The sequence below is a fragment of the Danio rerio genome, chromosome 12 (genome assembly GCF_052040795.2).
Source record: "Danio rerio strain M-AB ecotype USA chromosome 12, GRCz13ab, whole genome shotgun sequence".
Taxonomy (NCBI): domain Eukaryota; kingdom Metazoa; phylum Chordata; class Actinopteri; order Cypriniformes; family Danionidae; genus Danio; species Danio rerio.
The window spans coordinates 11,726,648-11,739,338 of NC_141032.1; the positions used below are offsets into that span (position 1 = coordinate 11,726,648).

At 33.6% G+C, this 12,691-nt stretch overlaps 3 protein-coding genes across 7 annotated transcripts in view; 1 reads left to right on the forward strand and 2 right to left on the reverse strand.

Moving 5' to 3' along the window:
• The window catches only part of get4 (guided entry of tail-anchored proteins factor 4), a 707,996-nt gene that overhangs the window by 383,324 nt on the left and 311,981 nt on the right, over window positions 1-12,691 (reverse strand). The window lies entirely within an intron of this gene.
• The window catches only part of raraa (retinoic acid receptor, alpha a), a 333,795-nt gene that overhangs the window by 261,842 nt on the left and 59,262 nt on the right, over window positions 1-12,691 (forward strand).
• LOC147841295 (uncharacterized) lies at window positions 365-6,703 on the reverse strand. Its single transcript, XM_087275457.1, has 4 exons — window positions 5,376-6,703; window positions 5,005-5,292; window positions 2,674-4,954; window positions 365-374 (listed from the first exon to the last, which is right to left on the reverse strand). Exons 3-4 carry the CDS (start codon window positions 2,964-2,966, stop codon window positions 365-367), a joined length of 303 nt encoding a protein of 100 aa, XP_087131583.1. The 5' UTR covers window positions 2,967-4,954; window positions 5,005-5,292; window positions 5,376-6,703.

The window sequence follows — 12,691 nt, forward strand, 5'->3', positions numbered from 1 at the left end:
GAATGGTCACAACGCACATCTAAAATTTGGTAATGTCGACAGAGATCATTTCTCTGAAACGCAATGAAAATGCTAGTATGGACGTGGAGTGTTTTTATTCTAAAATGCTATTTTAAAACAAGAATCCATTAGAATAAATGCAGGCTCAGATTCCTCCATATTTTATGCAACCTATGAATATTTAATCTTGGCCAGTCCTACTATTTTTATTTTTCCAGTATTTTATTGGGTAATGTTGAGTAGTATCGATGATCCATGTAGAGAATCACATTAACAGATCATTATGTGTGTGTGTGTGTGTGTCCCCTGACTTTCTCCAAAATATCCCATAGCAACTGTTCTAAGTCTAAACAGATGCTTTACTTCATAAATCACTGCAATGAAAAGACTGTGTTATGATCCATCACATCCTAATGTTTCAATCCGGTGCTTATGAAACTTGTCTACTTATGTTCTTCTCCTGCTCCCATTCCATCCTTGTACTTCTTCCTTTTTTCTTCATTATCATCATCATATTCTTCTTTGTCTTCTTCTCATTCTTTTCTTCTCTTTCTTCAGCATCATTTATTCATCATCATCTTTTTTATTTTCTCTTTTTTCTTTATGATCTTCTTTGTCATAATCTTCATCATGTTCTTCATCCCCACCTATTTCATCTTAATCTTCTTCATCTTTTTATTTTTCTGCATCTTGTTCTTCATCGTCTTCATCTTTTACTCTTTCTGCATCTTTTTTAACGTCATCTTCTTCATCATCCACTTCATCTTCCTTTTATTTTTTTCCACATCATCTTCATCTTATTCCTTTTCTCCATCATATTCTTCCTCTTCTTCTTTTTCTAAATCAACTTATTGTTCTTCATCTACATCTTCTTCATCAACTTCTTCATCTTCATATTCTTCCTCTTTCAGCATCATATTCTTCTTCATCATCTTGTTCTTTTCCATCATCATCATTTTCTTCTTCTTCTTTATCTGCTACTTTTCTGCATTATCTTCTATTTCTGCATCTTCTTTATCGTCTTCATCAACGTCTTCATTTTTTTACTCTTTCTGCATCTTCTTTAACTTGATTTTCTTCATCAACTATATCTTCCACTTATTCCTTTTCTGCATCATATCTTCTTCATCATATTATTCTTTTTCATCATCATCCTCATCATCTTCATCTGCTCCCTTTTCTGCATCATCTTTTATTTCTGCATCCACTACATGATTTTCATGTTTTTTTCTTCTTCTTCATTTTATCCCTTTTCTGCATCACCATCATCATCATCTTCTTCTTCAACCTCTTCATCTTCATCTTATTCCTTTTTTGCATCATCATCATCTTCTTCTTCTTCTTCAACCTCTTCATCTTATTTATTTTTCTGCATCACCATCATCATCATCTTCTTCTTCTTCAACCTCTTCATCTTCATCTTATTCCTTTTTTGCATCACCATCATCATCTTCTTCTTCTTCAACCTCTTCATCTTCATCTTATTTCTTTTTTGCATCACCATCATCATCTTCTTCTTCTTCAACCTCTTCATCTTCATCTTATTCCTTTTTTGCATCATCATCATCATCTTCTTCTTCAATCTCTTCATCTTACTCCTTTTCCACATCATCTTCATAGTCTTCATCTTTTTCCTTTTCTGCATCGTCATCATCTTCCTCTTCAACCTCTTCATCCTCATTTTATTCCTTTTCTTTATCATCATCATCATCATCATCATCTTCTTCTTCTTTTTCTTTTACCTCTTCATCTTCATCTTATTCCTTTTTTGCATCATCATCATCTTCTTCTTCTTCTTCAACCTCTTCATCTTATTTATTTTTCTGCATCACCATCATCATCATCTTCTTCTTCTTCAACCTCTTCATCTTCATCTTATTTCTTTTTTGCATCACCATCATCATCTTCTTCTTCTTCAACCTCTTCATCTTCATCTTATTCCTTTTTTGCATCATCATCATCTTCTTCTTCTTCAATCTCTTCATCTTACTCCTTTTCCACATCATCTTCATAGTCTTCATCTTTTTCCTTTTCTGCATCGTCATCATCTTCCTCTTCAACCTCTTCATCCTCATTTTATTCCTTTTCTTTATCATCATCATCATCATCATCATCTTCTTCTTCTTTTTCTTTTACCTCTTCATCTTCATCTTATTCCTTTTTTGCATCATCATCATCTTCTTCTTCTTTTTCTTCTTCAACCTCCTCATCTTCATCTTTTTCCTTTTCTGCATCATCATCATCTTCTTCTTCAGCCTCCTCATCTTCATCTAATTCATTTTTTGCATCATCATCATCTTCTTCTTCAACCTCTTCATCTTACTCCTTTTCTGCATCATCTTCTTCTTCTTCAGCCTCCTCATCTTCATCTTATTCCTTTTCTGCATCATCATCATCATCTTCTTCTTCAACCTCTTCATCTTATTCCTTTTCTGCATCATCATCATCTTCTTCTTCTTCAGCCTCCTCATCTTCATCTTATTCCTTTTCTGCATCATCATCATCATCTTCTTCTTCAACCTCTTCATCTTACTCCTTTTCTGCATCATCTTCTTCTTCTTCAGCCTCCTCATCTTCATCTTATTCCTTTTCTGCATCATCATCATCATCTTCTTCTTCAACCTCTTCATCTTATTCCTTTTCTGCATCATCATCATCATCTTCTTCTTCAACCTCTTCATCTTATTCCTTTTCTGCATCATCATCATCATCTTCTTCTTCTTCAGCCTCCTCATCTTCATCCTATTCCTTTTCTGCATCATCATCATCATCTTCTTCTTCAACCTCTTCATCTTATTCCTTTTCTGCATCATCATCATCTTCTTCTTCTTCAACCTCTTCATCTTCATCTTATTCCTTTTCTGCATCATCATCATCATCTTCTTCTTCTTCAACCTCTTCATCTTCATCTTATTCCTTTTCTGCATCATCATCTTCATCTTACTCCTTTTCTGCATCATCATCATCTTCTTTCAACCTTGTCATCTTCATCTTATTCCTTTTTTGCATCAACTTATACATCATATACGTCTTCAACAACTTCTTTTTTTATTATCTTTTATAATCATCTTCACATTCTTCCCCTTTCTGTATCATATTCTTGTTCTTCATCTTCTACTTCTTCTACTTCATTTTCTTCTCCATCACCATCACCATAATCTTCATCCTCTTCTCAGAAGTCATTTGAATTATAACCCCTTTTTATAATTATAAATATATTTTTATTTATTTATTGCATCCTTACTAAATACAAAAATAAGCTGATACACAGAGAAAAACAAACAGGTTTTATGAAAAATTATCAAAGTATTGCATCTTTTCTACAAACTCCAATTAAAAAATATGAGTGTTTTTTTTCCCAGAAATGTAATTCAAGGAAATCCATTGAATCAAACTAAATCATATTCTGTAGTACTCTACTGAACATTGTTTGTGTTCCCTGTGCATGCTCAAATGTTTGTTGAAGGCCAAAAAGACTTGCGTAAGACTTGAATCTTTTTATGGAGGAATGCGCATTAAAACACAGAATTAAAGTAAAACATCCCTGACTACACAAGAAGAAAATGCTTGAGTACAAACACACACAAGTCTGCTTCAGATAATTGAGTTGTGCCTTAGCTTGTCTGAGGACCTGAGCTGTGTTGTATGGATGAGTGTCTGTTGTATGAAACCCATTTATGTGAGTGAGCTTGTGGAAAGACAACACTTGAATGCGAATACTTTCGTCTGAACTTTAATGACATCTATTAACAGACGCTGACACACGATTGGCTGAGTGCTGGATGTATAAATGAGCCACGTGTTTGCCGAGTTACACAAGTGTTCATAGAAACAAGGAGACATCGTGTGTGTGTCTATGTTTGACTTTACTTTTTACTTTGAAAAGATCCTCAAATATTGAGAAACATGTTCATAACCAGCTTGTAAGGCATTTGAAGGTTGCCTAATTGTTTTCTGTGGTGACAAATATACAGTAAAACAGGGTTGTAGGAGGGTCTGGATTAGGTTTAGGTCTGGTTTATTGTTCTGTAGCTATGCATTACAGAATTGATGTGTGCGATGTGGATTGTCTGCATTAATACTTTAATTCCACGATGCTGATTTATACATTTACATTTTATATAGCACTTTTCTGGACCCTTAAAGTGCTTCACACATTTTCTCCTCATCCACCACCAGTTTGCAGCATCAACCTAGATGATGCGACTGCAGCCATATAGCTCCAGACCGCACACCACACACCGGCTGATTGCTGGAGAGAAGACAATTGTGATATGGGGATGGTTAGGAGACTATGATTGACAGAAGCGAGTGGGCAAATTTAAATTCCTGGGACCGCAAAGATGTCTCATCCGAAAGTCAGTGCTCACTGAGCAGTCCCTATCAATATATTGGGGCGTTAGAACCTGTGACATGCGGTGAGGTTTGTGGCTGGTGAGGCACGACTCTTTCAGGGTCATATTAACAAATATATGCTCCCAGTATATTTGCCAACTACCGATTGCGTTTCACAGGCACGTGCACACATAGGGCTCAACAGTGCACATGCCCTTTTTAGTCTTGGATAGAAAGTGCCCTTCCAAAATGATCAAAAGTGCCCCCGCGACGCGGCACACCCTCGGTCCCGCTCTTCAGTAGGCGTGTGATTACACCGCTCTTGAGTGTGCGCGCGACAACACAGCTGATCAGAACGTGCGCAACAGCCCCCTCCCCCCCACACCTGTTTATTTGTTTCCCACAATTTCTGTTTAACAGAGAGCAGATTTTTTCAACACATTTCTAAACATAATAGTTTAAATAACTAATTTCTAATAACTAATTCATTTTATCTTTGCCATGAAGGCAGTAAATAATATTTAATTAGATATTTTTCAAGACTTCTATACAGCTTAAAGTGGTATTTAAAGGTTCATTCATTCATTGATTTTCTTGTCGGCTTAGTCCCTTTATTAATCTGGGGTCGCCACAGCGGAATGAACCACCAACTTATCCAGCAAGTTTTACACAGCGGAAGCCCTTCCAGCCGCAACCCATCTCTGGGAAAGTATTTAAAGGTTTAACTAGGTTAATTAGGTTAATTAGGCAGGTTAGGGTAATTAGATAATTTATTGCATAATGATTGTTTGTTCTGAAGACTCTCGAAAAAAATTAGCTTAAAGGGGCAAATAATTTTGTCTTTAAAATGTTGTTTAAAAATTTAAAAACTGCTTTTATTCTAGCCGAAATAAACCAAATAAGACTTTCTCCAGAAAAAAAAAAAATTATCAAACATACTGTGAACATTTTCTTGCTCTGTTAAACATCATTTGAGAAATATATAAAAAAAAAAATTTTTAAAAATTTAAAAAAATTTAAAAAAAAGGAGGGGGGGCCGCTAATAATTCTGACTTCATCTGTACACAAAGGATTTGCACATTGGTCTTACCTTTACTTTAAATTATGTCTTGAAAGACTTAAATTACTTTAAAATGGTCGATTTATCTTCTGTCCCGTCCTTTAAAGCAAACCCTTTAGCTCCCACACTGGTCATCCATTATTTATTCATGTTTTTATTAAAAGTCAAGATATTAACATTACATCCAGAATTTTCCGTTAACATAAGAAAGAGGATAACATAAGAATAACATTACGTTGCAGAATGAATCCACTTTATATTTAATATTTTTTCATATTAAGACTTGGTTTAAAACAAAAAATTAACAATTTGGCATTTGTAATATTTTATTAACAACATTAATATAATTAAATCAACATTACAAAAATGTAAAAACAAAGTGTTTTGTGAGTCAGCTGTCCTTTAAAGGTCCCGTGAAGTGTTTTTGAACCAAAACGCGTAGAGAGTGTGGGACATAGTGTAGCCCCTGCCCCTTTTTGTAAACTGCCAATAGCAATTTGTTTTATCACCGCTGTTTGTTTTATCATCTCTAACGATTACTATGAGAAAGGCAAAGATGATCTGCACTCAAATACGATTAGGATTTATTTCAGCAAAATAAAATAGATTTTTTAACATATTCAATAAAAAATATTCAAACATAAAATTTAAAAAAAATTCTATATATTTTGGACAGAGTTCAGTGTAAAATGTAAGACATTATTTATCACGATAGACAGGCCTATAGTAATTTTTTTAGAGTGTATGAACATGAATGGCAGCTGATGTTTTTGGTCCAACAGCTGCAAAACTACATGATAAACGTTGCAAGTTTGCGTCAGGATGATTACACATGGGGAGAACCCGGATATTCACCTACTTAGTGAAAATAAAACATGTAGTAGTAATGGGTACTTTTTACTTACAGTAAGTACATATATCAGGTCGTACTTCTTTACTTTTACTTGAGTGCAAAAGTGTAATCAGTACTTCAACTTTTACCAGTCATTTTAAACATGAAGATCTGTACTTCTACTTGAGTAAAGGATGTGTGTACTTTTGCCATCTCTGGTCAAAAACTGGAAAGCAGTTTAATTGGTTATGATTTGATGAGAAACTGAAGTAACAGGTAACGTGAATAAAACCGTTGATCCATTTAGGCGGAAGTGACAAACTACAAGCTTTATATGTTTGTATCAGTTTTATATCTTCTTAACTAAAAATTTGTCACTTTTTTTGGAGCACACTAGCTTATAGATATCTTAAAAACAAACAATACTGATACTAACATCTACAATTTGTATTTCTTATGACATTTAAATGCACCACAAAAAAAAAAAAAACAGCAAATTGTGTAATTTTATGTCATGACTTTTTCCTCAACATTCCACTCTTCTAATTCCGAAGCTTTTGGCCACTTTAGACTTCTCTTATTTTAGTTCTGCTGCTTGTACTTTTTTGTTCAAGTCATGATGAAAATTTGTCATGTAATTGACAGCTTGATGTTTATATGAATGATTCAGCTTTTTTTGTTCAGTATGAGATGATGTAGGTTCAAAATGAAAGCTGGTCTCTCCAGTTTTACCGCCAGTGTTGTCATAAACTGAAATGAACTACAAACTATAAGTGGGTTGGACTGTTTTACACAGTATACATAAACTTACCAAGTGAATTCCAAATATCTAGTGTAGACTTGATACATCAATGAAATCAAATTATACAAGGAATTATGGTTAAATTTCTTCACACTTAAGATGATATGTATTTGTGAACTTGTAAATGAATGTGTGTTTCAGAAATAAGTCTGACTGTCACCTTTAATCATCTCTGGAATGTTCCCAATTTGCTTGTGTTTGTTTTTATTTTGGAAGTCGAAGAATCTTATTTCTCAGTGTTACATTCTTGAGATCTGTGTTGACATATGGGCAAGCTTTATGCCACATGATTTTCACATGTTGTGTTTGTATTGTTGGTCCTGTGGATAAAACAGAATCTGTGGAAACTTTGGAATTTTTAAAGTAAATGTTTAAAAAATATTTTGAGGTATAGATTTAAGGAGATGTACCTTGATTGTGCTACTAAAATGGCCTGTTTTTTTTTTTAGATTTTTAATGTTTTTATTTTTAATTAATTTACTTCTAGTTGATCATTTGGACAAGAGGCAGGACGTAGACTCATCTGTTGAATTGCTTTCCAATCATCATAAATATTGCAGAAGGAACCTGCATGGACCCAAGATAATCAGGGAAATCAGTCAAGTTTAGTGAAGAAAAAATCATGGTTTGGGAATACATTCAGTATGGGGGGCGTGCAAGAGATCTGTAGAGTGGATGGCAACATCAACAGCCTAAGTAATCAAGACATTTGTGCTGCCCATTACATTACAAACCACAGGAGAGGGCAAATTCTTCAGCAGGATAACACTTCTCATATTTCAGCCTCCACATCTAAGTAGGTCAAGGGCTTCAGGATTGGCCAGCCCAGTCACCAGAATGAACATTATTGAACATGTCTTGGGGTAAGATGGAGGAGGTGTTGAAGATGAATCCAAAGGATCTTGATGAACTCTGAGGGTCCTGCAAGAACGCTTTCTGTGCCATTTCAGATGACTTTAAAGTTATTTGAGTCATTGCAGAGATGTTTGGATGCAGTCGTCCAAGCTCATGGGAGTCATAAACAATATTAATTCTGTTTTAACTGTACCATGACTTTATATTCTATACTGTACATTATTTCTGTTAAGTGACCAGACTTTTATCTAAGGAAAGTCAGACCTTACTGTCCTAATTAAATAATAAAATTATTCCTAAATGTTGTTCCTAAAACTTGGATAGCCGACAAGACTTTTGTCAGGTATTCTACATGAAACGAATAAGAATGAGATTAATGTAATAATGGCAATTAATTATTAATCTATTATGTAATTTATTGAACTGCGTCAATTTTGCCTTTGAATATTAGGTAAACTAATCTCATAGAATTTAAGCAATTGGACGTGGCTTTTTAAAAGATGATTGGTATATATATATATATATATATATATATATATATATATATATATATATATATATATATATATATATAAATATATATATATATATATATATATATATATATATATATATATATATATATATATATATATATATATATATATATATATATATATATATACCATTCATATGTTTAAACGGATTAAATCTAATAGTGTTCGACTTTAGGGAATCTGACAACTTTTTTTTAAACTTAAAAAATAAACAAAATCAAAAGGTTACAATCAGTTAATGATAATCATTATTCATTTTTAAATGATTGTATTGAAACATATTTGAATGTTTTTAATTAAGAAGAACTCGCAACCAAATAACAGCAAAAATATTACCCAATATGTTGCTTAAGCATACCAGTAAAATTGACTATGCCTTTCAGGTCAGAATGTTGATGTTCAATTCGCATACGAGAACCCTGTGCATCATAAAATGGGGTTCTGACCAAGCATAAATATGTGATTGAGAATGTGTTGACCCTCCATATACCAGCAGGATTTCAAGCTGTTCATAACAGTGGTTCTAGTTGCTGAATTAGTTTTTATGTAGGCTGTTTGATTAATATTGACAATTTGAAATTGCGGTGTTCTGTTTAAAGTATAAGAGCAGGAGAAGCAATCATCTTGCGTCTCACTACGGAACAGTACATCAGGGGTCACCCATTGACTTTATGAAATGTAATAGGTAGGTGGGTTTGGTTACAGGGTCAGTTTACCCAGTGCTGCGGGTTGTCAGTGCTGTTGCTAAGATGAGAAGAGCCTGGCTTCTAGCAGTTTTTCCCCCTTATTTTCGGTTTTAAATTGTGATTCTGTCATTTTAAAAGATGATTTATATATCAAATAAACAGAAAAACTTTTTTTGGGCTTTAATGCAGTACACTGTAAAAATATCTGTTTATTAACAGGTTCCAGTTTTCATTTTTTATGGATTTTCTCGTTTATTTATGGTTATGGATTGTGTTATGGAAGCGTCATTTCTGCTTTGTTAACATTTCACATTGAAAATTCAACTGTGGAGTTTAACAAAGTGGCTTTTATTGACATTTTAGTAATCTGAATCTGTTTATTTTAAAATAAATAATGTAGTCTTTAAAATAACGCACATATTTTGTATAGTAATTGACCACACCAGTCCAGACTATATCACTTCAAATTGCTGCACAATATATCATTTCAGTATCAATATCGCAATTTGCATGTCCGCAAAAGTCACATTGCAGGATCTGCAACGTTGAGTTATGATTATAGTTGACCTGGAGAAATTGAGAATTGAGAAATGAGAATTGTGTTGGAGAGTTTAACCATAACAGTTTTAAGGCTTGATAGCGCTTAAAGTATTCAGGCACAAGAAATTTTACCGTTTGTAACTTAATAAAGAATAATTTTTATTGAATTATTTATACACTGAAGACAGTTGCAGTGTTATTTTACATTGTATTATTCAAAATCTGAACCTGAATACTATTTGATTGCCCTGAAATTCCTAAGGCACAGTTTATTTCACTTTATTCTTTGCCTTCAATTAGTTTTTTTTTTTTTTGACATTTTGATGAAAGATTCACTTCTTTACAGAATCATTGCACTCAATTTAAATAAAAACTTCTTACTAAATAGCAGTTTTCAAGTCGTCTGGGTAAATTGTTTATATATCGCAAAATTTATTGCAGAAAAACAAATTAGTACCAAACAGCCCTACTTCAAATATTTAAAAATGTGAATAAAAGTAACTTTCTTAGCATCAAAGTTGTTGGAGAAAATCAAGGTCCCATAATGCAATTCCAAATATGAATATAAAAAAAATAATAATAATAATTAAAATGCTACTTTTGTTCCAAAAATGTTCATTTTAAGAATAAAACATATTAGACTGACATATTTTGGACTTGGAAAAAGTAAATAAAAACAAAAGAAAGAAAAAACAAACTATCCCTAAACTATCAAATTAAAGTGAACATGGAAGGTAATAAAATTAACAAGGAATTAAAAATATTATCATGTCTCCATTCTGAATTAGTGACTATACCTAACTGCCTAATGTTAATCAAAGAACTATCTAATTAATAGCAATTCCTAACAGAGCGATGCTGAGAAAGCCATGCAGTTGCGCATCTGTTTCTGCATAATAAATAAGATTAGTTTGTGTTGAATGGCTGATCTGCTTATCTATATTCATACATTTTATAAGTGATTGTATCATAGTTTTTTTTTCTCACAAATGCTCATTGACTGACATGAGTGTGTTGTGACTAGGCATGGGATGATAATTGGTTTTAAGGTTTACAGCGGTTTGGAAAAGTCAAGGTTTTAAAACCACAAAGATTTTCTGTTATACCGTTCCTACGATATATGTATTTTTTTGTTTTGTTTGTTTGTTTGTGTGTTAAGACTATTTAATTCAGTTTATTAGGGGAAAATGATCTCCAGAAGAAAATTGTGTTTTTGAATCTAATAAAGACAGCAGAAGTCTAAATGATTTATTTAATTATTTAGGTATTTTTCCACATTGAACCATTTTTAGGGTGGAAAAGTAATTTTTTTCACAGTGTAAAAAGTTGTTTTTCATCCAGACATTTAAAAAGAACATATTTTAGAGCAGTAATCACAATACCATGATACCGTTAAACCGTGATATATTTGTCCAAGGTTAATCATACTGTCGCAATCTTTTACCGGCCCATGCCTATTGTGAGTGACACAAGTGCTCTTGAGTGTGTTGATCATATAGTCGTAAACTCCATGTGCTGCTGCTGTTGAGGATATGCCGACCCTCGGCTTTTATGAGTGGATCTCTGTGTTTAGGTCTTCAAAGTCCCTCAGAATCTCTCAGGAAATTGATGTCTGAAGAGGGAACGAGATCGTCTGATCCTCTGCAAATCTTCGCGAGCGCACACACATATACATGAAAAATATTAGCCCTACAAACCCATGACCTCTGAAATAGTCTGCATATGTGCATTCATTCTCCCCCTGGGACAGGTGCATGATGGGAAATAAAGTTCAGATGTGAACTGCAAAGCAGAGCGAAAAAGCTCACTCTTATTTTGCTTTAATAATTGAGGACAAGAAAGACTTTTTGTTTTTATTCAACCTTTTTTTCTTGCCACATGGCCTACAAGATCATATATCTCAGAACAGCACTCTTTTAATGATAATTATTCAAATTTATTGATGATTATTAGACCTTGATGTGTTAAGACAACTTAAATTTTGATTTTCCAATGCTAAATTATTAATCAGTGTCACCAAGCACTATAAAATACCTTGAAAAACATTTGGGACTTATCCAGATATTGCTACTATTGTTTATTTCCTTCATGTTAGATAATGTGCCGATAGCTTATTGTAACTGATGTCTTCTTCAGTAATGTATATGAGGAGATGATGTGCACAAGGGCGCTCTCTAGGGTCAAGTATGAATGACACAGAAATAACATTTAAACATATATTTGAGGTTTTAAACTTAACCTAATGTCCTGCTAAGTTCATTATAGGGATGCAACGATAATGGGTGGCACCGCGCAAACTGTTCACTCGAGTCTCTAAAACTTGTGTGCACTTCACCAGCTAAATTCATGTTGCATGCACCCAAAGCAAACCTCCACAAACACAGCGATGATGTCACTTTCACCATGCACACTCAAACAAACTAGAGCAGGGGTTCCTAAACTTTTCAGTCCCCAACCCCAATATAACAATGCCAGTGACTTGTGACCCCCAAAATCTTCTGAGGTGATTATAAATACAGAAACCTTGCGTGCAATGGCGCACACACACTAATAGACCCAAGTCTGTTCTTCATTTAATTTTTTTAATGTATATCAGTGCTGTAAATGTGCCAGAAAGTTTAACCTGGTGTTATAAAAATCAATCTGCTGCATCTGACGCTATTGCTGTGTCTTTTATATAATGTAATTACCCCAGGGGTCACAATCCAATAGAACTAGTAACTATAAGCTACCATAGGAACTATATACAGTAGTAAATAGTAACTATAAATGAGTTTTTTTTTTCTTTTCAGTAGGTTATGGATAAAATATGGTAATTCTTATGGTTTAATAAAAATAAATAGATTTTTGGAAATCACCAGGCGACCCCCCCCCCCCTCCATTCATTGTCCCACAACCCCTCCTCCACTGTGAGAACCACTGAAGTAGAGGACACGTCGAGTACAAACCAGGCTTAACAGATTTAATTTGTTCCTTTTTTTTAAGAGTTGTGTTAGTAGTTAGTAAGAAAAAAACAACAAAAACACAGTAATCAGTGTAGGCTTT

What these genes read in the sequence shown, in the direction of transcription:
- LOC147841295 (XM_087275457.1), bottom strand. Translation starts at nt 2,966, where the DNA reads ATGATGATGATGCAGAAAAGGAGTAAGATGAAGATGATGATGCAGAAA.